Source organism: Lytechinus variegatus, chromosome 9, assembly GCF_018143015.1.
Source record: "Lytechinus variegatus isolate NC3 chromosome 9, Lvar_3.0, whole genome shotgun sequence".
NCBI lineage: Eukaryota > Metazoa > Echinodermata > Echinoidea > Temnopleuroida > Toxopneustidae > Lytechinus > Lytechinus variegatus.
Genome location: NC_054748.1, coordinates 17,290,912 through 17,315,573, shown reverse-complemented (window position 1 = coordinate 17,315,573; position 24,662 = coordinate 17,290,912). Strand labels below are relative to the sequence as shown.

The window sequence follows — 24,662 nt, the reverse complement described above, 5'->3', positions numbered from 1 at the left end:
TCCCACCTATGACTGAATCTCAGAAGTTTTGTGTTCATTTTCTATGAGTTTTTATAATTGTCCCATACGTAACGCCCATTTTACTGATTATGCAAATTAGGTGCCCCAAATTAGCATAAATATGCATATTATCAAATTTTTCTTAATGAAATTTTAAAATTCCACATTTGGGCTTTCTTATTCCACCAAAGATAACTTCTTAAATTAAAGATTAAATTTTGCCTTCCAGGGTGACCTTTTCTTGGACTTGCCCAGAATCAATTTTAATTTTTTCAACAGCCATTTGGAAAAGCTAACAAGCAAAGTTTCACCAGTTCTTAATAGTACATAGTGTTAGGCAATATGATAGAGAACAAACGTGAAGAAGATTACAACTTGTGATTTCTTATTTTTTGTGTAATCCAAAGACGAAATAGAAGGTTTAAATTTTTTTTTAGTGTCTGGACACCCCAACCCCCATCGTACTAACTTTGTTTATTGTTTTTTGTGATGCAAATTGTGTTCCTGAACAAAATTAAGCTATTGTGAAGTGATAATTTTATTTCTACTCCTCTACTTTTTACTTTTCTTTGATATTTCTTCAACAATTCAGGTTTCTTCCACGGTAAAAGTCACCTGGAGATTTAGGCGATCACTATCCTAGATCTTGTAACTTTATGAATCAGTGACAGTGCAGCTCCGCCTTAGATGATATAAACCTTGGTTTATCAATTGATGATTTCCACGAGCTTCCCTATTTGCCTCGCTTGTAATGGCAAAGCTCACTGGGGCGTGTCTTCCATGATGTAGTGATTATGATTGGCTGTTACTTAAGGGGACTCTTCCATTAGTTCTTGGGGAGGTTCAAGAGCAGTGGCAAAAGACATTCACCATGTCATTTCTGCAAGGAACATCTCGCATTAACTTTGAATATGACCTCGTGAGTATATTTACAAGATACATGTATTTGTAGGTGTCATCAATACATAAGGAATGTAGTGAATTAGAGACTCATAAAAATGTCAGTGTGTCATAGATTTAGTTGGAAGATGGAAGGATAATACTTTCCATGAAAGGAATTGCGAAGTTGGTAAACAAAACTTCCCACAATACTTCTTGCAGTCTGCAGATGTATTTGCTGAGTATTGGAAACGGTGAGATTGGGTTTACATTGTAATATCACCAAACAATAGTTTGACCATGTTTCTGTATATCTTTGCTTTGAATTCCTTTCTTTTGCTGTTCCATTTGAGCAACTCCTTTGGAGCACCTCCATTAGAGCACCTTTAGTACATTAAAAACATAATTAGAAATTTTGTATTGTTTTCTTTATTTCCTTTAGAATCCATATGAGAGCTTTATGAGAAACCACCTCAAGCACTATGGCTATTACACAGGTAAGTTTGGTATCTTGACTGTAATAGACCTGGGGGTGTTTCACAAAGGGTTAAGGATGACTTTATTAATAGAGTCCTGCTTAGTGCTGAGGCGCACATGATATGTAACACGCAATCTTATTGATTAATACACAGTAACGTGTGTCCTCTTATCATGATTTGACCAATGCTTTTGTACAGCATACAACTGGAAAGTTAAGTGCGACTCTAAGTCATACTTAACTCTTTTTGAAACAACCCCCTGGATCCTGTTTCATAAACTTGTTCTATTTGCAATAACAGTTTAAAGCAACTGAAATACTTTATACTTTAATCTGATTGGCTGATAGTGAACTTGTTATTGAAATTATGCATTTGTTATTGTAACAAGTTTTTATGAAACAGTACCCAGGTCAGCGGTGGATCTAGGATTTCGAAATAGAGGGGCGCAAAGATCGATTTTGAACATAGAAGAGTGTTTATCAGAATATACTGTGGGGGGGGGGGGGCTTGCACCCCACTCTTGGTCTTATGCATGTAGCTAATGACTGATTCTTATGACTAGTTCTATAGAGCTCTACACAATGATTCAATTCACTGTCTTATAAAATGTATAAATACATACGTGTACACATTATTTTGCTCAGGTATTAGAGCACTTCTGCACTTTTGTTGCCTTTATAGATCTAGACAATCCAAATGCCCATTGCTATTCCACAATTGATGGGGGGGGGGGGCAATCAGAGCTGTTCCAAAGGCACATTACCTATTGTGTGTAATTCTTTATTACTAATATCCTCAATGATGTTTGTTTATTTTCAAACCAGTATTTTAGCACACAGGGTGGAAGTTTTGTTCAGTCTTTTCTTTGCTATATTTTCCTTGGCTCGACTGCACTATTACACATCACCTGAATTATTTTTCTGTTGAACATTCTTTTTTATTAGATTATTGTTTTTTTGTATGTTTTGGGGAAAAAGGTTTATACTCATAAAGAATCATAATTTTGCAGTGAAGCATACCCTCACTGATTATTCATTCAGTCTTCGCCTGTTTAAATAAAGAAAAATAACTTACTGCACAACTTTGGGTATGATCATGGGCGTCGATGCAGAGGAATATCTTCATTTTTTTTTTTTTTGGGGGGGGCATGAGATGCAACAATAGACCAGTTCGTAGTTATTCATGGACAATTTTGGTCAAATGACCTTTCATTTCTTTCATTATGATAGGCAGATTTCAAAGCAAGATATTATGTAAACTTGCCTTACATAGCAGGATGAAGAAATTGAATGGACCACGTGACTAGAATAGCACACCAATGAACACTTGTATTTATTGCATTCCTACTTTGAATACAAATCATAGCATGTTGCACGATGTACTTGGCAAACTGTTAAATACCAGTCGTTCGTGGACGCATTGTTGTTTTTTGTGAATGTAAAAGAAAAACAAAAATTCAAAAGAATATATGAATAATCAAGACGTCAAAGTTGGTGTTTATCTCATTAGATTTTAAACCACCATGTCACTTCAGTACAAATGACCTTCCTCTGATCATGCGTAGAATCTTTTGATCATGCGCAGAAAGGAACTACGAACTGGCTTATACATTGTAGATCCCCCTCCCCCCCCACAAAAGATAATTCTCTGTGCTGACATCCATGGGAATGATGGTTATTAAATTGAGAATACAGTCAACTCAAATTTTTCAGGGAAAAAAAGTGGCATTCAAATCAAGTCATATACAAGTACCAGTAGACCTATTCATTCATTGGAGGCTGGCTTAATGCTAATGTACCTGTTCGAAACACATCTTTCAAAGATGCAAGCCTTGTGGATCGTACATACTGTTCTTATTCAGACTTGATTTCCATTGAACAGATCAAAGTCAACGTTCTTTTAATATAGTTGATCGTTTTCTTGTTGTATTGCTCTGTTTATGATAATGATGATTATCATGAAGATTAAATGTGTGGAGCGTTGTGGCCCAGTGGATAAGTCTTCTGACTTTGAAACAGAGGGTCGTGGGTTCGAATCCCAGCCATGGCGTAATTTCCTTCAGCAAGAAATTTATCCACATTGTGCTGCACTCGACCCAGGTGAGGTGAATGGGTACCCGGCAGGATTAATTCCTTGAATGCATGAGCACTGAGAGGCAGCTCGAGCTAAAGCCGGGGTAATAATAATAATAACAACGCGCCTCGGAATAGAATATTTCTAGATAGATGGCGCTATATAAATGCCTATTATTATTATTAATTGCTCTCATAAAACTTGGATATTTTGGGTCCATTTCAACAGAATTGCAAAGTCAATTTGCAATCATTGTAATTACCATGGAAACCTTGATTGTGATTGGCTGGTGTAGTTGTCATAATTTCTAAGTCACTATAATCAGTGTTCTAGCTACATGTATAGCCTTTTTCGTGATGGTTGCAATTTCACAGTAGTACAAAGTACTTTGAGGCCAAGGTAGTGTGGTCTTAAAGCTGAAAGCAAATGAACATCATGTCATGACAACCTGACATTCGCAAATCTTTGAAAATAAACCAATTTTTAATATACGGTGTATCAAATATAAAAATGTTTATTGTAAATTATGCAAATAAAACAAGATTACTGATGGAAATTCTTCTTTTCAAGGAGTTTTGTTTGAAACACTTTTCTATTTGAAATTAGTGGTGGTCGGTAATGGTGTTTTTTTTATGAGTGGTGGTCAGAAATCTGTGACGGTTGAGCCAACCACTGCCGAACACTGTCCTATAATACGATGGGGCCCCATATCAGCGATAATTTCATTCAAACATCAAACTGCTTTCTGCTCCGTCAGAATATTTACCTAGTTTAAAGAGTTGACTGTATTCATAATCACTTCTTTTACACATTGTGATCTATACACTAACCACCCACACGCACACTGTGTGTTAGGTCGCAATGAGAATTACCGGACTCCCAACAAGGCCTTGAATGCATGGGACCGTGGCAACGGTTACGAGCTGAGTGATGGGGCGTCCGATACCGAATACGAGAACCAAGCCCTTAAAGATGACGACAAAAATGACCTGGGTGAGTTTCACTATTCTATTCTATTCTTTCCCATTGACTATGTACATAGCGAATGCACCTGTAGAGAAGAGTGGTGACAAAGTTTCACGAAGAGGCCTCTATTTTGAGCACACTAATAATTTGTGAAATACTTTTGTTTGATTAACCTGTATTAAAAGGCACTGTGTTTTATTTTTCCACACTAATATTCTTTGTTTATGACTTGTATTTGTTGGGTACTCCATTTTGAACCTTCTATGATTTGGACGAATAAAAAAAAAATCAGACAAACAATACAGTAAAAATTTAGATTGGATGAAAAATAAGAAAATTTAGACATTTTTAAATGTTGTGCATTATATCGGTCAAACAGTTTCATGCATGTTTTCATGATTCATGAACATTAACGATGGAAATGATAATTAAATGTTATATGTCCCACTTATTCTTTTATATTTTTTGTATGAAAATACTGTATATTTCCTTGAAATTTTGTCCTTGAAGAAAATAAACTATATTGTATAAATGTAACTTGTGAATAGTAGTATCTATACTACTATTCACAAGTTACATTGAATGGCAATTTTACACGTTAACAGAGGAACCAGTTATCAAAACTTGTTTTCACTTTAGGGAAAAATTCAGATATTTCAGAACTACTATAAAAAATAATGAGTGCTGACATCATCAACTCAGTATACTTGCTGTCTTGTACTGTTTTGTGTTCAAATTAAGCTAAACTTTGAAAATTCATTCTTAAGATTACCAAAATTTTACGTCTGATTTTGATGAAGCCTTTTGTTTGTTTGATAGACTTAGCCTTTAAATTCATTCACTCGTATATCTTTACCGACGAATCTCTCAAAGAACTTTTGTTTCCCATACTAACAAATTGCTTATCTTTTTCACGATTAAACATTCTCCACCTGAAACTATTTGCTCATGTTTTGTCTTTTTTCCATGCCAAACTTAAAACCTTATTTTAAATGCTATGTTTGTTGTTGCTGAGCTACCATTGAATTTATATAACAGAAATTCCTTTTATGATCATTATCAATGAGTTTCTGTTGCGATGATCTTACATGTAGTTACATAAATCACTCTATTATCACCATATTATTACCTTTTTTTGCTGTCTATTGTATGCTACATTTTACTCTTTTAATCATGCCCCTATCTTTGTTTTTACTGTGTAAAAAGATACAGAAATATCTGTATGGAATATTTCAGCAGAGTAAGTACCCCCTCTCTGCTGATCTGTCAATACATTACCTTGCGTCCTATACTATCCCACTAATTAATTTACTGCCCTTTTCCGCATTCATCACCACTTCACATATTCAAGTATCCTGGATGCGGTTGCTAGGCAACAATGATATTAAGTTTAATAGCTGATTGGATGATGGTGTTTCACTGTAATTGAGTGCAAATTGTAATATAGGTAGATTCGATTGTAATTTTAATTTGTATTTCAGAATTTCCACAGAAGGCGCATTTAATATCAATTGATGTTACCTTAGAAATATAAAATAAATACTTTTCACCATTTACAGGTAAAGGTTTCATGACTCCTGCTTTGTTTGGCAAAAACAAATGTCATAGGCTCATTAAATAAATCTGTTTATTCATTGCTCCTCAAATTGGTAATAAATTTTGAATTTGCTATTAATTTAAATCACATTTTCAAGAAAAAAAAGGATATGCATAGGCCTAGTTTATACAGTATGTTGTAACATCAGAGTCAAAGTGAATCTTATAGGCATATGTTGAATAACAAGTGATTTTGTTGATTTTCATGGCAATTAATTATTGATAAATAGTGAGTGATGGACATCACTAACTCTCTCATTTGCATGTCACTGAGTTGCGCATATGACTGTTTTGTGAAAATAAGTGAAACTTTAAAATGTCATAACTTTCTTATTCTACATCCGATTTTGATGGCATTTTCATCAGCATTATTTATTCGAATCAACATTTTTCTGGGATGGACTTGACCTTTTATTTTTGCCTGCTCTCCTAAATCCCGAAAACTGGGGACTCACACATATAAAACCAAACATGCAAGTTCCTGTACACTCACTGCATAGGGTACACGCTCCTGATTATTGACTTTGTAGTTTACCAACAATTAACAATAGAGGCTGGATACTGATATTGTACTTGTATTAATCACCCTCAAAGTATCTAAACAATGAAGACTGTGGCTTCTTTTTTTTTAGTTTGGAGGATCTTTTGAATTACATGTATGTAGGTTTGCAAGGGCAGCTGATGGATTTCTGAATGCTATTCACTATTCAGGCAGGGAGCAATCAATAGTTGCGTTCATACGGTGGCTAATTATTGATTAGGAGAGCTTGCACGCCTTAATAACCTTTGACAGTGATATTCCAGAAGACACCTCATAAACTTTCAAGTGAGACTTGGTCCCACTGATTTCCAGTTGATGATTAAAAAAGTCATGGAACCAGAAATGCTGTAATAAACCCAGGGTCTCTTTTTATAAAGACTTGTTGATATGGGCAAGTCCAAGAAAAGGTCACCCTAGAAGGCAAAATTTCATCTTTGATTTAAAAAGTTATCTTTGGTGGGGTAAGAAAGCCCAAATGTTGAAATTTAAAATTTCATTAAGAAAAAATTGATAATATGCATATTTATGCTAATTTGGGGCACCTAATTTGCATAATTGGTAAAATGGGCGTTACGTATGGGACAATTATAAAAACTCATAGAAAATAAAAACAAAACTTGTGAGATTTAGTCATAGGTGGGACATGGACCCCCTAACATCTTATTACTTTTGGGGGAAAAGAAGTGATGTCATCTAATTAATTATGCAAATTAGGTCTTGTCCAAGGACGGAATGTCCCATACGTAACATTTTGAGGATGTTTTTTTAAGTTATTTCTCATAATACAATACTTGTATTGTTGCATCTCTGGGAAGTTCTAATTTATAAAGTATGAAAATGTTATACCCCAAAAAGTTTCAAAAATAGAGTTTACTTTTTAATTAAAAGTTAATTGAATAATTGTTACGTATGGGACAACATGTTACGTATGGGACATTTACACACAATGTCAATGGGGAGATTTGTGTACAAAGTGAATGGAGAAAAACAAATTTCAAGAGTGCTCTAAAAAGTGATTATTTACCTTTTCTTTAGTTTTTAAAGACTGATTTGTTATGAATACTGAGTAATGAAAACAATTGAAGCGAAAAAATTGTGAAAATGGAAAAATATGAATAAAATAAAAAACAATAGAAATACATAAGAAATTCATGAAACCATGAAAAACAAGGAAAAAATGTGGAAATGGCTAATTTCCTTGTCAGTCATATCAAATATGTCTCAATAGAACATTTTAAAAGACAGAAACTCTTTTGTTATTTCCATATTTTAAATTATTTCAATTTTTTTAATTATGGGGGAAATTGTGTACATTCTCTATGGGGACAAAATGTCCCATACGTAACTGTCCCATACGTAACATGTCATTAATTTGTTTAATTAGAGTCTGTAATTAGAGGGATTTGGCTTATGACATGAAACTTGCCTTAGATATACTAGAGTATTGTGACTTCTATCACACTGAGTTACAAGTTGTCAAATGAAATACTTTCAGAGAATTCTCAACTTGTAAAAATTGTTTTAAAAATTGTCTTTTTTCTGCGTCCCATACGTAACGGCACATCTTTTCTCTCTAAAAGGTCAAGGTCGAGGTCATATGCCACCATTTCTTCCATGATTATTCTTCTCCTAGATGTCTACCATCATGAGGGTATTCAATCTAATCAAAGTCAATTAACACTATTTTTCAGGTCACTGAAGCCTCTGAAATGTCCCATACGTAACATGCGCGAATTCTTGGACTTGTTGTTATAACAAATAATCAAATCAATGATTTTAGTACTTAGCCTAAAATTGTATATTGCAAATTTGTTTTAATTATTTCAACAAGCTTCATGTTATGTGCCATTGTGCATCTATTAGTGCTCTGGGAGAGGGGTCACATTTACATTTGAGCTACATGTGGTTTGATACTGTGTTCACACAATTAGAAACCACGAATGAGGACCTCATCAGCTTGTGGATAGATCAAGCATAAATGAGTAGAAATCATGTAAATTCTATTCTTTGACTATTGCTTTTGAGTGCATCTTCACATGCTAAGCTTTATCGTACTGTGAGCAATTTATCAAATTTTCAATGAAACTAAATACAGACTCTTTTCTTATTAAGTTTATCATTGTGTGAACAGATCTAATAAGAGTCTTCTGTGCATACTTGTGAAGACGACTTAGAATCAATAATCCAAGGTGATAAATAAAGTGAAGGCGAGAGTATTGATGCATTGTGCTGCTTTCATTCTAATAGAGGAAGCTTGGATACTAGTGAATTTACAGTGTACAGTATACACATTATTTTAAGCTTTGATTTAAATGAAAACAGGATTACTGCAAAGATACCAACTCCATGTACATGTACCCTCTTTTGCAACATTAAATATGACCTTTTAATAAAAATATATACATACAAAACTTCAATTCAGATTTCATTGAAGTACATGTACATCCCCCCCCCCCCCCCCCCCGGATTAAATTGGCTATATTCCAAAGGATTAAAATACTGATTTTTTTCTATCCAAAATATTTTTTCTCTCCATTCCACAAGACACTGCAGTCCATTCGTTGGATGATTTTTCTAACTGTACACATGTACACACAGTCAGTTATAAATGGAAACTGCCTTTAGATTGTTTTACTAATTTGCACTTTAATTTGTTCCTGGTCAAGTTTTTGATCAATACATGTCAACATTGTTGACCTTTGACTTGTACTTGTGCATGGAGATTGGGTCGTAAAATTTGTTTTCTTCGTTCTGACAATATGTAGAGAAGATCAATACTTGGATTGAATGGGAAGATGAGATAGACTACATGTAGTACCCTTTTCATAAACCCATCCTCCAATTAGCCGCCTAAGAGTAATGCGGATAATTCAATAAAAATTGCGTTCACAAACTCCGAAAATAAGCCGCATTATTTTTATCAGCGCCCGTCCTGAAAAAGGCAGATAATTGTCATGACAACTGGACACGCCCCCTCCGATGCGGTTTTGTTGGAAAAGGGTAACCTTGTGACCGCACCATGGCAATTATCCGCATTATTTGGAAATGCGTTCATAAACTCAAAATCTTGTCCCGATGCTGCTATTATGCGGATAATAGCAGCATCAAAATAATGCGGATTACTATGGTCCTCCTCCAATTTTACGACCAAATTATGCTGCTATTAGCCGCATAATTGGGTTTATGAAAGGGGTGTAGGGCAGTGGAAAGGGAGGATGTATGTTCTCATTCAAATTAAGAATGAAATGAGTGAGAGGGAAAGGAAGAAGGGGAAGGGAGGGAAGAGAGAGAGAGAGATAGAGAGTGAAAAAGAGACTGCAAGGAGAAAGAAACGAGGGAGACAGGAATCATACCTGTAGAGGGGGAGTGGGTGGGTATTGTGAAGAGGGATAGGGGTGGGATGGAGGGGGGGGAATGTGTATGTAAATCAAAGGGAATAAGGAGAACACTCCCCCTCCCACAAAAGGTCACTTCTTGGGCCTGTAACACAAAGCTTAGCGATGATCTTAGAACATTTTTCTATGAATGACTCCATTGACTACAATGTACAGTTAATCACGAAATCAAGGGTACAATTAATTGCTAGCCTTTGTGTTACGGGATCCTGGAGATATTTTGTGAAATAAATAATTCAAGAAAAAAAAATACAAAGAAAACGATACATGTACATATATTTTTTAGCATCTGCTTACATACTAATACATGTGGGTATAAAAGGATCAATGATTATTGAAGATGTATGACAGCAAAATAGCAAGAAAAAATAGAAAAGAAAGCTAAAATTGATTACACAAAATACACTGTCAAAAGACAGTGGACCTTGGGTGCAAGAGAACCAAAAATCATTATATGTAGCCAATATCACTGCAAGCGCATTGTAATGCTTCAACTTGTGTGTTGTATACATTGTACATGTACAGTGGCAAAATAACTAGATACATGTAATTGCATGTATCACTACATAATAGATTGATGCTTCTCAAAGCAATTAAAACCAACACTCTCATTAACGACAGTAAAGCATGGACTCCCAAGGGCATCATCCCCATACCTTTCATCAATTAAAAACAGGCTTCCCTGGTTGCCCATAGCGACGGGGCCTATAATCCATTTAATGTCATCCCGTTATTGCTTGGTGTTAGAATGTTCATTGAGACGAAATGATGTGTTCTGTGGTGTCGAGCTGACCCAGCTTTTCATTATCGTCTCCCCCGCCGATGCATTATCAATGCAGTCACCTGCTCCAGCTTTTAATGAATATTTTTTCTCTCACTGGAGCCGATAAAAATATATCTCTATTGAGGCCTTCTCTCACTTTATGCTTGTCAATGTACCTTTGGAGAAAACACTCTTTATTTGTGCTTACATCATATACGTCAGGACCAATGAAGGTGTTACTTCACGTTCAGAGTGAAGGAATTTTGTGCCTTGGATTGCGAATGGATTTTTATTTGAACAGTAATTTTTTGTCATCCGTGAACGTGGAAGGATTTTAAATCTTGGTAAGGTATTTTGATCTAGCAGTTGGATTATTACATTTCTTTGCGCAAACTCTTGATATGTACTGAAATGTTGTTTATTGATGTTATATTCACATTGTTGCGTTCATTGAAATAATATATTTTGTCCTCTTTTGTGTATTCTCTTTATTGTTTCACTAAATAATATGCATTCATTTTTCACTGCTTTGTACGTGTTCTATTCTTTGTGAACAATGCTGTGCTTCTCCAATGCTTTGTCTCCTCCGGGTCACAGTCCGCCACTGTGTACTATAATGTATGTCTTCTCTTACCCTTGAATCTATAGATCAGGATGAATTATACTTTAAATGATGGATTCACTAAATTCTTGTATTTCAGTTCAACCATAATGGCGCAGTCACATTTCCCCTATGGCGGTCGTACAGCAAGTCGAAAACAGCCATGTTAATATTTTTTGTACCAGAGTAAATGTGACTGAGGTATTCATAAAATCATTGATTTCATGTTCTAATAGATAAATCAGATATCAACATTGAAAGAATGATTTATTTTATGATCTTGTATCATTTTCTGGTAGATAACTCGGCAGACAGGCAGAAGCGCACTACTCAACTCATTTTCAACTACAGTGCTGGCAAGATGGTAAGTGAAAGATGTTTCAAACCAAGATTTCAAATTATGGTTTGTTTGGATATGTAATATTGATGGTCAAGTCTTTAATAACAAAAAGTAAATTTGAATAAATGTGACCAAGCCACCCCAGCCTAACCCTACAATAAATGGCTTTGGAAGGTTCTATGCAAGAAAAGTTGAAAGCTGATTGGTATGAATGACATTGCCCAGTTTTCCTTGTCCATTTTGAAAACTCAGCATTTTATGTATTTTACACAGTTTTTTTCTCAGTATGAAAATGTTTTCCCATGAATTTCTTGTCCTTTTGTAAGGTTCCAAAGCTTCGTGAACCTCGGAATCTGTATGCTCTCTCAAAGGATCCAGGACCTCAACAGGCTCCTAGGTGGTAAGTATTCAAACTTATCTTACAAAAAATGCTAAATTTATGGGGGTGGGGGGTGGGGACTTATCAAAACGATATTATAAGCAAAAAAAACAAAACAAAGAAAGGACCTCAGCTAACATTGGGGCCTGGAAGGAAAAGCCGGCTTAAACCTGGCTTTCATCTTGATTTTATCACTTGAATTCTCAAATTTAGGGTCTCAGTCCATGGTATATTCTTTTTGGTATGTGCTGAAATTAGCGATACATACAGCAAACATGACATCAACAAACGGTGTTGCTGCCCTCTACGTTCGTTTGGCAAAATCTGACTAAGAATTCGAACGAAGGCGTGGAGATCAAAGCCAAGGTTGTTTCCGACGTTCTACGTTCGTTTGGCAAAATCTGACTAAGAATTTGAAAGAAGACGTCGAGACCGAAGCCAATGTCGTTTCCGATGCTAAAATGGGCTGCAGTTCATGTTAAGGATCGATTAAGTTACATTATTTGGGAATAAATATGAATTCAGTTCATGCATTGAGGTAAACGGTTTTCATTTTCTAGCTGTTTATTTGGTATTTTACCAAGACTTAACAGCTTCCGATGCTGTTTTAGCTCTCAACTCCTGACCAGCTTGTCCCAAGGGAAATCCCCCAATTTGCCAGGCTCCGAGTGCCAGCCTGGCCCGGCTCCCAGCATTGACCTCAACAAGCTCCTAGATGATGGTAGAACCAGGGGCATATCCAAAATTCATTGAAAAGGGGAAAAGACACTTTAAAAAGAAAGTGAGCATGAAGAAACAACTCCAACAATTATGAGGATTATTCATTTTCTTCCAAATTTACATGACTGTGGAATGATTTGTATCCAATTTCTGAATTTGTAATAGGCCTGCAGATGTCGAGGTTCTACGTGAAACTGTTCAACACATCGATGATATACCCTCAGAGAGTGAGCCGTTCTACCAACCAAGTAAGACAATGTCATTAATTTATGATAATGATGACGGTGTTGATGATTGTGATGATGATTGAAATTATGATGATCATTGATCATGAAGACTATGATGACAACATTGATGACAATAACGCTGAGGAGGTGGATGATAATGAGGAAGGTGTTGATGATGATAATGATGGTGACGATGATGATGATGATGATAATAATGACAATGATGAGGATGGTATTGATTATGATAGTCATGATGATCATTATCATCATCATCATCATCATCATCGTCACCATCATTGGATTCTGTACGAACTCATTTTGATATCGTTACCAAAACTAGCATTTACCTTATAACCTCAACAAGCTCCTAGATGGCGATAATGACAATGATGAGGATGGTATTGATTATGATAGTCGTGATGATCATTATCATCATGATCATAATAACGACAACGATGATGATGATGAAGATGATGGCGATGGCATTCAAGGAATTCCTTATCAGGTACCCAGTACTACACCTTAGTGAAGAGTGGAAATATAGATTAACATCTTGCCAAAGGGAGTGAGTGATGTGGTGGGATTTGAACACCTTGGGCCCAAGGTCCGGAGATTTATCCATTCAGCCACAACACGTCCACAACACGTCCACAATGTGAAATATGACTTCATTCTTTGACTTTAGGTGGTTTTGAGAAGACACCGATGCCGTTACCCGAAGGAGAAGGAAGAGTCGTCTACCACCACCCTCTTACCCATGAAGAATATGTAAGTCATACATGTATGAAACTCCTTGAGTACTGTGTTCTGCATTCCCCATCTGCTTTGAAATAGGATCACCCAGTTCCAGGAGGCAATGGGTTTGCCCTATATGAGGCCCAAGCTTCACATACTTTCACACTTAAAAGAAGAATTTAAAGATTACCGTCCCAAGAGCTTGGAATGTTTAGGTTTACTGTGAAACTTGAATAATACGATTATACATGTAGGTCTGTGTCTTGAATTTTTTGGAAAAAAGTATTTAAAACTATTTGTAAATGGCATTTATGGTTAACCAACGAGGAGGAAAGGGGGGGGGGTCTCGTCAAACTAGGAAACATCTATGAATGTAACTGTTTGAATGGATGTTAAATGTGATGACTCAGTCCTAGATTATTTGTAGCTTGCACCCGGAAAAAATATTGCATGATCAAACTGAGAAAATAAGAAACCCTAAGAAAGTCTTTGAACTAGCTGTATTTTGGTTCTGTCATCTTTATAGTTTATTAGGTGTTTGTCCTTATTTCATCATGACTGCCATTTACCATTGCTGGCCTGGTGGTAGAGCCACAGCCTGGCAAGCAGCAGGTGCCTTCCATGCTGTTTTCTTTTAAATTTTATTCAGTTTCTACGATCTTGTTTTGGGAGTAATTGGAATGGTCATGTCCCATACTATAATCTTACTCTGGGGTAACAGAAATGGGCATGTCATCATAAAAGCCTTCCGTACGCTTTTCTTTATGTCATTTCAGTTGCTTTTATCTCGTTTTGGGGAAAGAAGAATGGACATGTCTTAATATGTAGCATGCCATACTTTTTCTGTATCGTCTTATTATCCCATGCTGGGGGTAAAAATATAACCAGTCATGTCAACATAGATTTTTTTTACCTCTTACATTTCCTGTGATCCTGTGTTTGGGGTAAACAAGACTGGCCCTATTCCAAGAGATAGCCATCCATACTTCATTCTTTACCTCATTCAATTCCTAGGCTTCCTGTTTTTTAGGTAAAATAGAAATTATCTTGTCCCAATAAACAGCTTTCCATACTTTTTTTCTTTTACTCTATTCAGTTCATACAAACTTATATTGGCAGTAATACTAATGGACATCCCAATAGATAGCCTTCCTTAATTTTGTCTTTACCTCATTTCAGTTCCTACGATCTCGTGTCGGGGGTAATAGGAATGGTCCTATACCAAGAGCGGCTAAGCTGAAGTCGTCCGAAGACACTACTCTGATCTTTGAATCCCGGTTTGAAAGTGGCAACCTGATGAAAGCAATACAAGTGTAAGTGTATAAGGGTCTTGATTGGTTGGATTTAAATAACATAACGAACATATGCTAATCTTTAATACAGTATGAACTGGTGGGTTGGCTCATTTTGAAGAGCGTCTGTCTCACAACCGGGATGTCGGCAGTTCAAACCTGGTCGTGTCTGACCAAAAGACAATAAAAATGGAAGTTGCTGCTACTGTACCCTGTTTGGCATTCAACAATTCAAGGAATTAGAGCAACATCTGGCATTGCACAGTGGCTGCCGAGCCCATTAGTTTTTTGGAGGATATGGATAATGAAATGCATACAGCAATAACCAAATTATGGGTTTTTATTTTTCTAAATTGCTATCTTTTAATGTTTATTCCCCTGAACTAGTGATCATCTACTAACAGTTAGCTTTCTGTTTTATCTGTGATTTTGAGCATGAATTAGAGTTGAGATTTGATGTCTTTAATCAATCATAAAGTTAACCAATGGTTCTGCTTCAGATTATTACAGGGCATAATTAAAAGTAGCATTCTGTTTTCATCTTGAGGTCTGAGTTTGAGTATGTATTAGAGATGAGGTATGATCTCTACACTCATAAAACATAATCTATATTATTTTGTTTTTATCTTTAGGTCTGAGTTTGAGTATGAATTAGAGTTGAGGTATGATCTATACACTCATAAGCACACTCAGTGGTTCTACTTCAGATTCGGCAATACAAGACGTAACGTTCGCTATCGGTTCACCATCACCAACTTCATGAAGGTAAGATTATTTTGTTGCACAGCACCCTCCAATTCTATACTGCCCAACGTTGGTAAAAGGAAGCAAGTGACACATCAGTCAAATTTGGGTTATTATTGTTTCTGAAGCACCCGTTGTATGGTGCACGTTCAGGCAAAATTTGGGGAAGAAATGATCGTTCTATGGATTGATATTGAAGAAGATATGCTGTTAAAGGGAAAGTGAACTATGTGTGGTCTCTCATTGACTGTGTGTTATAAATACATAGTCTAAAATATAGGTTTACAGATATCTACTAATTCTACAGAGAATAGTTTGACATATAATTGTATTTGTATAGAGAAACTACAATGTTTTGCGAGGAAAAGCAATTTTTTTGCTACTTGGTAGCATAATTATTGCGATGTAAATGTAATGAGTACTTAATTAACATGTTATAATTCAAGTAGGTCTATATTACTATACTACACTAGCAAAATGGGTCAGGAAACTGGCCAGGTATGAGTAGTTGAGGACTTGAGATGGCGCTATTGGTTCGTTTCTGCTTTAAATTGCATTGACGCCTATGTAAATTAAGAACACACATTGCTCATTTACAACAAATGATACTTTATACTTGCTTCCATTTGCCAAAGTACGGCAGTATATTTTGTCAGACTTTGGTGCATGATCTCGCAGCGCCATTATTGTTGAGTGCAGCACTTGACTTGTGTCCAGGCTGACATTTCTTTGTTGTCTTTCAATTTGATTCTATGATCTTTGATTACTGTTATTGGTTGCTATGCTTTTTTTCATAAATCATTGTGAATATTGAATAAGGAGTGTACGAGGGATATCGCAATTTTGGGGGACATTTTCCCTCATTAGGTAATGCTCATTTGGAAACTTCCGATATTCGTAGATACAGTAGATGCTTAGCCATATTTTCACTTTCTCTTTTTTCCTTATATATGGCCGAAATGAGTATCTTCTCCCAAATAATTTGATACCACATTTATGTGGTATGTCTTCACTCTTGGATATTCCTTGCAGTGATGTAAATTTTTATTTGCCCCAAAGTAAGGCATGACTGCAGTTAATGAATTCAGATGTCAATGATGTCATAATCCTACATGGGTTGCATTAAATTCCATTGCAAAACACCTTTTCAATAAATAACATTAGAATTGTTTAATGAACACTTTTGAGTATCCGTTCTCAAGTTAATTTCATTGAAAAAGTATTTTCAAATTTGTTTCATGTAGGATAATGACATCATTTGGATCTGGATTCCTTCTCTGCAGCCATGCTTTACTTTGGCGCAATTGGAACTTTACATCACAGTAAAAGAATACCTCCTGATTATTCAAACATTAACACATATCACATAAATATGGTATCAGATTAATTTGGAGAAGATACTCTCTCAGGCCATATATAAAAATTATGTGTTCATAACATATTTCCTTTTTAATTTGGGGATTTCTGTGGTGTCAGGGGAAATTTGAAGTTTCCAAATTTCAACAGTGTTCCTTGGCCCGTTTCATAAAGGACTTGCAACTGTTGTAACTTTGCCATAATGGCAACTACCATGGTAACAGGCCTCAGCTGCCAATCAAGGCTTCCATGGTAGTTGCCATTATGACAAAGTTACAACAGTTGCAAGTCCTTTATGAATTGGGCCCCTTATCTTTTTGGCTTTAAATAGTTTTTTGACCATTCATCAATTTTGATGATGCTTATTGTTCTTGCATACAGTCTGGTAGTTTATACAACAGCGGCATGAGACCGTTGATGTATTCAGAATGCAATGCTCAAACCAAGGGAATAGGCTGGAGAAGAGTGGGTGATGATATCAAATATTACAAAAACGATGTCAGGTGAGTCTTTTGCTCTTCCATTGTCTTTACATCTGATAACCTGGCCCCGTCTTACAAAGAGTTACAATTGATCTTAACAATCTCAATGATGGTCCATCAATGTCATAATTCTTTATTTAGAAAATGTACACAACATCCCTTTGAAAACAACAGGGAGCTTACTTGATTTGTCAAGACAATGATGTATGTTTGAGTATAAATCATAGTTGGACAGCAATATTAACAAATTTATTTATTCAAGACGTTGCTACTGCTGGCTTTCCATAGTTGTGATTGATTGGATCGATCGCAACTCTTTGAAAGATAGAGCCTTGGATGATGTTTCATAAACTTAAGCTGTTTGTAAGTTATGTACGACTCTACAAGTGACTTCACAGATGGCTTCATAAAATGTTCTTAGGTGCAGAGATAGCTGCATAGGGATATATCATTGAGCAAAAGAACGGGTCAACAGTCGTGCATGACTTACGAACATCTTCATGAATCACCACCCAAGGCTCCATAGTATTAATGTATTCATCTGAATTTATGAACATGTACATCAACCTTACCACTCAAATCAGCCAGAGAGCCTCTAATCAAACACTTTAAAGAAATACATAGACTGCAGAGTGTATAAGATATAAGTTAATAATCAGTAAGAGCAATCATTCACGATGAGTGTGTATTTTTTATTCAAATATTCATAAATTTTTGATAATTTCATGCTGGGGGTTCGGGACGGTTTTGAAAGGAAGCTGATCCTAAAAAAGGGGGGGGGGCTGTCCATCGAAGAGAAATACCACAGATAAATGGCAACATTAAAAAAAGGGGGTGGGGGCAGAACCCTTCCCCCTCCCCCCCCATGCCAAGCAAAAATAATAGACTGATAATTGAAATGTTTTATGTTGCACGTAGGCCATAGGCTGAGAATGCTGCTTTGCTCATATTTTACCTCAATGTTTGGAAGATTTGTTTATTGTTGTATTTCTTTGATAGAGTAGTAGATATCGTTTTCGTTAGATGAAGTGTGTCTTGTTTCGATTAGATATATTTTGATGAATTGATATTGGTTGTTTGTTTTTACGTGTGCTGATTTTAATCTGTGTTTTGTATTACCCAGGCTGAAAAATGTCAAGAGAAGTTAAGTAAAATATGTGTCTAAACATCATTCATTATAATCATCATCATCTAACCACCCCATCATCATCAACCTCTCGCCCCTCTCCCTCCCTCCCCCCTGCCCTCCTCACACACCACACCCTAACTTAGCACCCCATACCATTCAATATTAATGCAGCTCTAATACAATGTAAATCATGTTAGGGATCACTTGCACTACAAGCACCTACCATATTCAAAGGCAAAGCTCCATCATTCTTTCACTCGGGAATTCTTTAAAATTTTTTTCGCCATTTGCTGAAAGGGGTGGTCCAGGCTGAAAATATTTATATCTTAATACACAGAGTAGAATTCACTGAGCAAAACGCTGAAAATTTCATCAAAATCGGATAACAAATAATAAAGTTATTGAAGTTTAAAGTTTAGCAATATTTTGTGAAAACAGTCGTCATGAATATTCATTAGGCGAGCTGATGATGTAACATCTCCACTTTCCATTTTCTTATGTTATTACATAAAATCATATTTTTTTCATTATTTCATACTTGTGTGAATAATATGTCTCCCTTATAATGAAATAAGTTGCAGCAATAAATATCTAATGCACTAAATCAGTTGTCAATCCAATTTTTCTAATTCTTGGAGGAAAAAATTTGAATAAACCTAATTTCATATAATAAAATACAAAAGAACAAGTGGAGATGTGACATCATCAGCCCACCTAATGAATATTCATGACGACTGTTTTTACAAAATATTACTAAACTTTAAAATTCAATAACTTTGCTATTTGTTGTCCGATTTTGATGAAATTTTCGGCATTTTGCTCAGTGAATTCTACTCTATTTATTAAGCTATAAATACTTTCAGCCTGGACCACCCCTTTAGAAAAAATCAGCATCTTTATCAAAAACCTACTCGGGAGCTGAAGGTTTCACAACCTAGCACAGAAGGTACATGTACATGTAGAATCTTCTCTCCACGCATACCCGATTGGTTTTGGTTTACGATCATTGTGGCTGCCCAAAGGGTGTATCCTGCTAATTGATCGCTGTCTGGTTGCTTACGATGATCGTTCAATTTTCATTCAGAATCAGGATCATCATAGGGTCTATACATAAGGTTACATAAGGTTCAGTTCTGGACGCAGGATCTTCTGTTCCTCTATGTCCAGCTCCTGGTGATGAACAGTGACGTCTGAAGAACCAGCGCGGTCCGGGGGAGGAACCTTATAATCCAATTTAAATTCTGCATTACGCCACCAAAAATCAATCTTTTTTTCAAATTGTACTACAAGCTCAGGGAGACTATTCCATAAGTTGCAGATTCTCAATGTAAAAAAGTTCTTAGGTATATTCTTATTGGCTCTATAAACCTTGAAAAGCTTGTGTGCATGACCCCTTGTACTAGCGAGACAGTTAAGTTGCAGACTATGATATCATTTTGCGCCAAGTTCTACAAATTTTTGAATTTGTCGGATGGCAGCCCTTATAAGTTCATCATACATGTACATGTAGTTTGCATAGACAATCTGCAGATGGGCACGGTATACTATATGGACATTCTCCAATCACGACAGACATCCTACGATCACGACAGTTATCGTACGATCAGTTTAGAGGCATTGCATGATCTCATTAAAGCCATAGGATGACCTACATGTAAATGATAAAGAAGGCATCTCCTAATTAATGCACATTGCGGCTGAATTCGCCCCTAATCTGAACATCCTGCATCAAGCACGAGAAATCTAAAGCTCCCTAGCTTAACAATAGGGGATATGGGAAAGCCTTCTTGAAAGCTACATTGTATATACATGTATTTCATGATTCCTGTACCTTATGGCCTTGTCTTATTGTTCCATGCAAGCCTTGCGGGCAATCATCTGCAATTCACCTGGAAAAAGTTTTGAGCATGTCCAAAACTTTTCTGCCTGCAAATCAGACTTGCATGCGCTTCTGAGTGTGACATACATGTGAGATACTGTCAATGCGGTTAACCTGCGGGTTACGGGGTAGCGAAAATGGTCATTCCACGCCTCATCACCGGCAAGGCCTGCACGGAGTGATATGACAGGGTCGTATCATTGAGTGCCAATCAGCATTTGCACCATAATTGTTGGTATTTGGTAATTACTAACATTGCTTTAATCCCTCTCCACACAATGTGGTAAATTATATTAAAATTAACCAGTTTGGATGCAGTTCCATGTTGATGCCTGTCAAAAGCTTTGGTAAAGCTTTAAATACGTGAATTATATTGGAGTATTATCTGTCACTTTAATCTCAAAAAGTGTTGTGTCTTTTGGATTCTTTTTCATCGAGATTGCATCTAGATCAAAATAGATATCATTAAGCTACACTGTATAGATAAAAATTATTAGCCAATCGAGCACTGAGAACTGACGTGTATTTAATGTATACAAGGAAATGTAGATAGTTGGCATCTGACCAGTCAAAATGGATGTCTTTATTACCATTTATGTGCTGATGTTGCGATCTTGCATATTCGTACAATTATATTCAACAATCTCCCCTAGACCGTCAAATTAGAGAAGCTAATAAATGGTAATAGATCTTGAATAACATCTACATGAATTGTGTATATTTATTAGTATCAATGCTGCAATATGGAAATCTTGAATTACCGAAAATAACTTGGAAACAATTGTCATTATTATCCCTCCAAAAAAATTAATTCAGCGTTCAAATCATAAAACATGCTTGTATTTCATATCGTCTACTCTGTATCAGTATTGGGACATATATATGAATTCATAAAGTAATGAAATGGTATGGTGACAAATATTTTGAGGGGATTTACTAACACCTATAAAAGAAGCTTTTAATTCCTGCAGTGTGAATTGTAACAATGCTATTTACCCTCTCACGTGGTTATTTCTGATATTCCTTTGGAAACTTAACTTAATCATGCACTCGAAGGTATGCAACTGATCATTAACCAAATGAATACCATTCAAATACCTTGCACCTGTGTGTAAATTCATTAAAACATTTGAGAATCGAGAGCTTGTGTTAATGTCAATGTTGATCATGTCAATGTTTTTAAAGGACAAGTCCACCCCAACAGAAACTTGATTTGAATAAAAAGAGAAAAAATCAACAAGCACAACACTGAAAATTTCATCAAAATCGGATGTAAAATAAGAAAGTTATGGCATTTTAAAGTTTCGCTTCATTTCACAAAAACAGTTATATGCACATCTCGGTCGGTATGCAAATGAGGAACTGATGACATCACTCACTATTTCTTTTGTATTTTATTATATGAAATATTTTTGTTTTCTCGTCATTGTCATGTGAAATGAAGTTTCATTCCTCCCTAAACACGTGGAATTCCATTATTTTAACATTTTGTACTTCAGACAAGGAGGTCCTAATCTTCAAATTCGTAAAAATTGAAATATTGTATAATTCAAACAATAAAAATCAAAAGAAATAGTGAGTGAGTGACATCATCGACTTTCTCATTTAGATGTAACTGGCTCGTTCATATAACTATTTTGTTAAAAATAAGCGAAACTTCGAAATGTCATAACTTTCTTATTTTACATCCGATTTTGATGAAATTTTCAGCATTGTGCTCGTCCTAATTTTTCTCTATTGATTCAAATCAACATTTTTCTGAGGTGGATTTGACCTTTAAAGAGACCTCTTTATACAGGATATTGTAATTTCATTTACACGTGTTGTATAGCTTCGAGGAAAAATCAAAAGAAATAATAATTCACATCTTAAATTCATACATGTAAATTAATGAAGTAATGAGCTAGGATTAATTTTGGTCACTATTGTTATCTGGTACATGCATTTGTGCCCAGGCAGCTAATTGTGTCTGTTCTTAATCATCCAATTTCTTTGCCTAGTTATTAAACCATTGGGGGATTGGGAAAGATGAAAAAAGATGGTAAAAATTTGCAATCGGCATTTAAAGTGGTAAATTCACCTGTAATGAAGCCAAAAGACAAGGTTTTTTTTTTCAACTAAAAACCTCACCAGGTTTATAAATATAGATTAATGTATAGATCATGAATATCAAATGAGTATAGGAATGTATGAATGATGCAAGTCCATTTCTAGGCTGAATTATGAAAAGTTAAACATGAGAAATTTTCATTTATATATGATACCATATTGTATGTGTGTGTGTAATTTATATTTTGGAATTCCACCCAGAAATGCTAATAATGAATGAAAAAATCCCTAAAGTCACAGTGGTCATGCACAAAAAATCATTTTGTTTTTCTTGATATCCATAAAATCAAGATTCCTGGGCACAGGTTGTTCTATCAGAGTCTGTTGAGAAGCAAAATATTCATTTATTTTTTTGTGCTTTCTGGTCACCTTACAGGAGGAAAGATGTGAAAGGCGATAGGAACTTCTACTATTCCCTGACATGGACGTTTACTGTTCCACACGATAATGATACATGCTACTTTGCCCATTGCTATCCATACACATACTCAGACTTACAGGTAAGTCAATAGTACATTATATTGTCCTATGATAATAATACATGCTACTTTACACATTGCTATCTGAACACATATTCAGACTTACAGGTAAGTCAATAGTACATAATATTACCCCATGATAATGATACGTGCTACATTGCCCATTGCTATCCATACACGTACTCAGATTTACAGGTACGTCAATTGTAAATTCAAATGTCATATTTAATCTGGCAGCTGTTCCATAAAGCTTTTTGAAAAGTCCTACATGACTAATAAAAAGTGACTCAAGCATTAAATGAAATAACCAAAATTTTATGTGGTATGTAATCAAAGTAATTCAGAAATCAAATATCAAACTCTTAACTTTGCAGTTGAATACACTTTTATCATAAAAATTGTGCAAAATAGATGTATTAATTATTGTTATTGCTACTTTATTGTAATATCTTTTTTTTTAAACAATCAGTATTGCACTTTTTCCCTCTGAGTTGTTCCATGATATTATATCGGGCTACACTTGCTCCGATGGAAAATCGCCGCGTTAAGCCAACCCTAAATCCTAACCTCCAAAACTATATAAACCCTATTATTTACATTTTTCTGAATCATAAACTTTTTACAATCCTCCTCTTACCCTAAGAACTGAGCAAATGTTGCAGGAGTATACATCTGTGTCATATCCCAACCTCTGATTAGTCCCTTGAATCAGTCAATAATTTGTTATAATCAATCAAAGAAGTCTAAATTGTAATACAATGCCCAACAAAGAAGTCAATATCATTGTACTGTTACATTCTGCTTTCAGGATTACCTTCAGAACCTGACCAATGATCAAGTCCGAAGCAAATACTGTAAGCAGAGGATCCTATGTAGATCATTAGCAGGCAATGTGGTCTATGTCCTCACCATCACATCACCGTCTCTCAATCCTGATGATGCCAAGGTAAGCCGTCAGTGTGTTCTATTTATGATTCCATTCTTTGATGAATGCCATAAGGGTTATCAGTAGATGAGGTCTGTAATGTAATCAATAAATGGCAGTGTTAGATTAGTATGCAATGTGGTCTATGTTCTCACCATTACATCACCGTCCCTCAATCCTGATGATGCCAAGGTAAGCCGTCAGTGTGTTCTATTTATGATTGCATTCTTTGATGAATGCCATAAGGGTTATCAGTAGATGAGGTCTGTTATGTAATCAATAAATGGCAGTGTTAGATTAGTATTCACTGTGGTATATGTTCTAACCATCACATCACCATCTCTCAATCCTGATGATGCCAAGGTAAGCCGTCAATGTGTTCTATTTATGATTGCATTCTCTGATGAATGCCACAATGGTCATCAGTAGATGAAGGCTATACACGTAATTGTAATCAATAAACTTCAGTGTCAAATTAGCATGCACTGTGGTATATGTTCTAACCATCACATCACCATCTCTTAATCCTGATGATGCCAAGGTAAGCCGTCAATGTGTTCTATTTATGATTGC

General features: G+C 35.6%; 1 protein-coding gene across 4 annotated transcripts in view; it reads left to right on the top strand.

Moving 5' to 3' along the window:
• Positions 1-598: 598 nt before the first annotated feature.
• Positions 599-24,662, top strand: part of LOC121421098 — a 60,077-nt gene continuing 36,013 nt past the window's right edge. For 3 of the 4 annotated variants that reach the window (XM_041615717.1, XM_041615718.1, XM_041615715.1), the window contains exons 1-13: positions 599-919; positions 1,322-1,376; positions 4,287-4,424; positions 11,593-11,657; positions 11,960-12,033; positions 12,898-12,980; positions 13,645-13,727; positions 14,874-15,007; positions 15,619-15,751; positions 17,468-17,589; positions 18,692-18,712; positions 23,062-23,185; positions 23,973-24,110. In XM_041615717.1, the coding sequence (XP_041471651.1) occupies positions 872-919; positions 1,322-1,376; positions 4,287-4,424; positions 11,593-11,657; positions 11,960-12,033; positions 12,898-12,980; positions 13,645-13,727; positions 14,874-15,007; positions 15,619-15,751; positions 17,468-17,589; positions 18,692-18,712; positions 23,062-23,185; positions 23,973-24,110 (1,218 nt within the window). In that variant the 5' untranslated portion in view covers positions 599-871. The remainder of the gene's footprint in view (positions 920-1,321; positions 1,377-4,286; positions 4,425-11,592; positions 11,658-11,959; positions 12,034-12,897; positions 12,981-13,644; positions 13,728-14,873; positions 15,008-15,618; positions 15,752-17,467; positions 17,590-18,691; positions 18,713-23,061; positions 23,186-23,972; positions 24,111-24,662) is intronic. The other variant, XM_041615716.1, reaches the window with a different exon arrangement.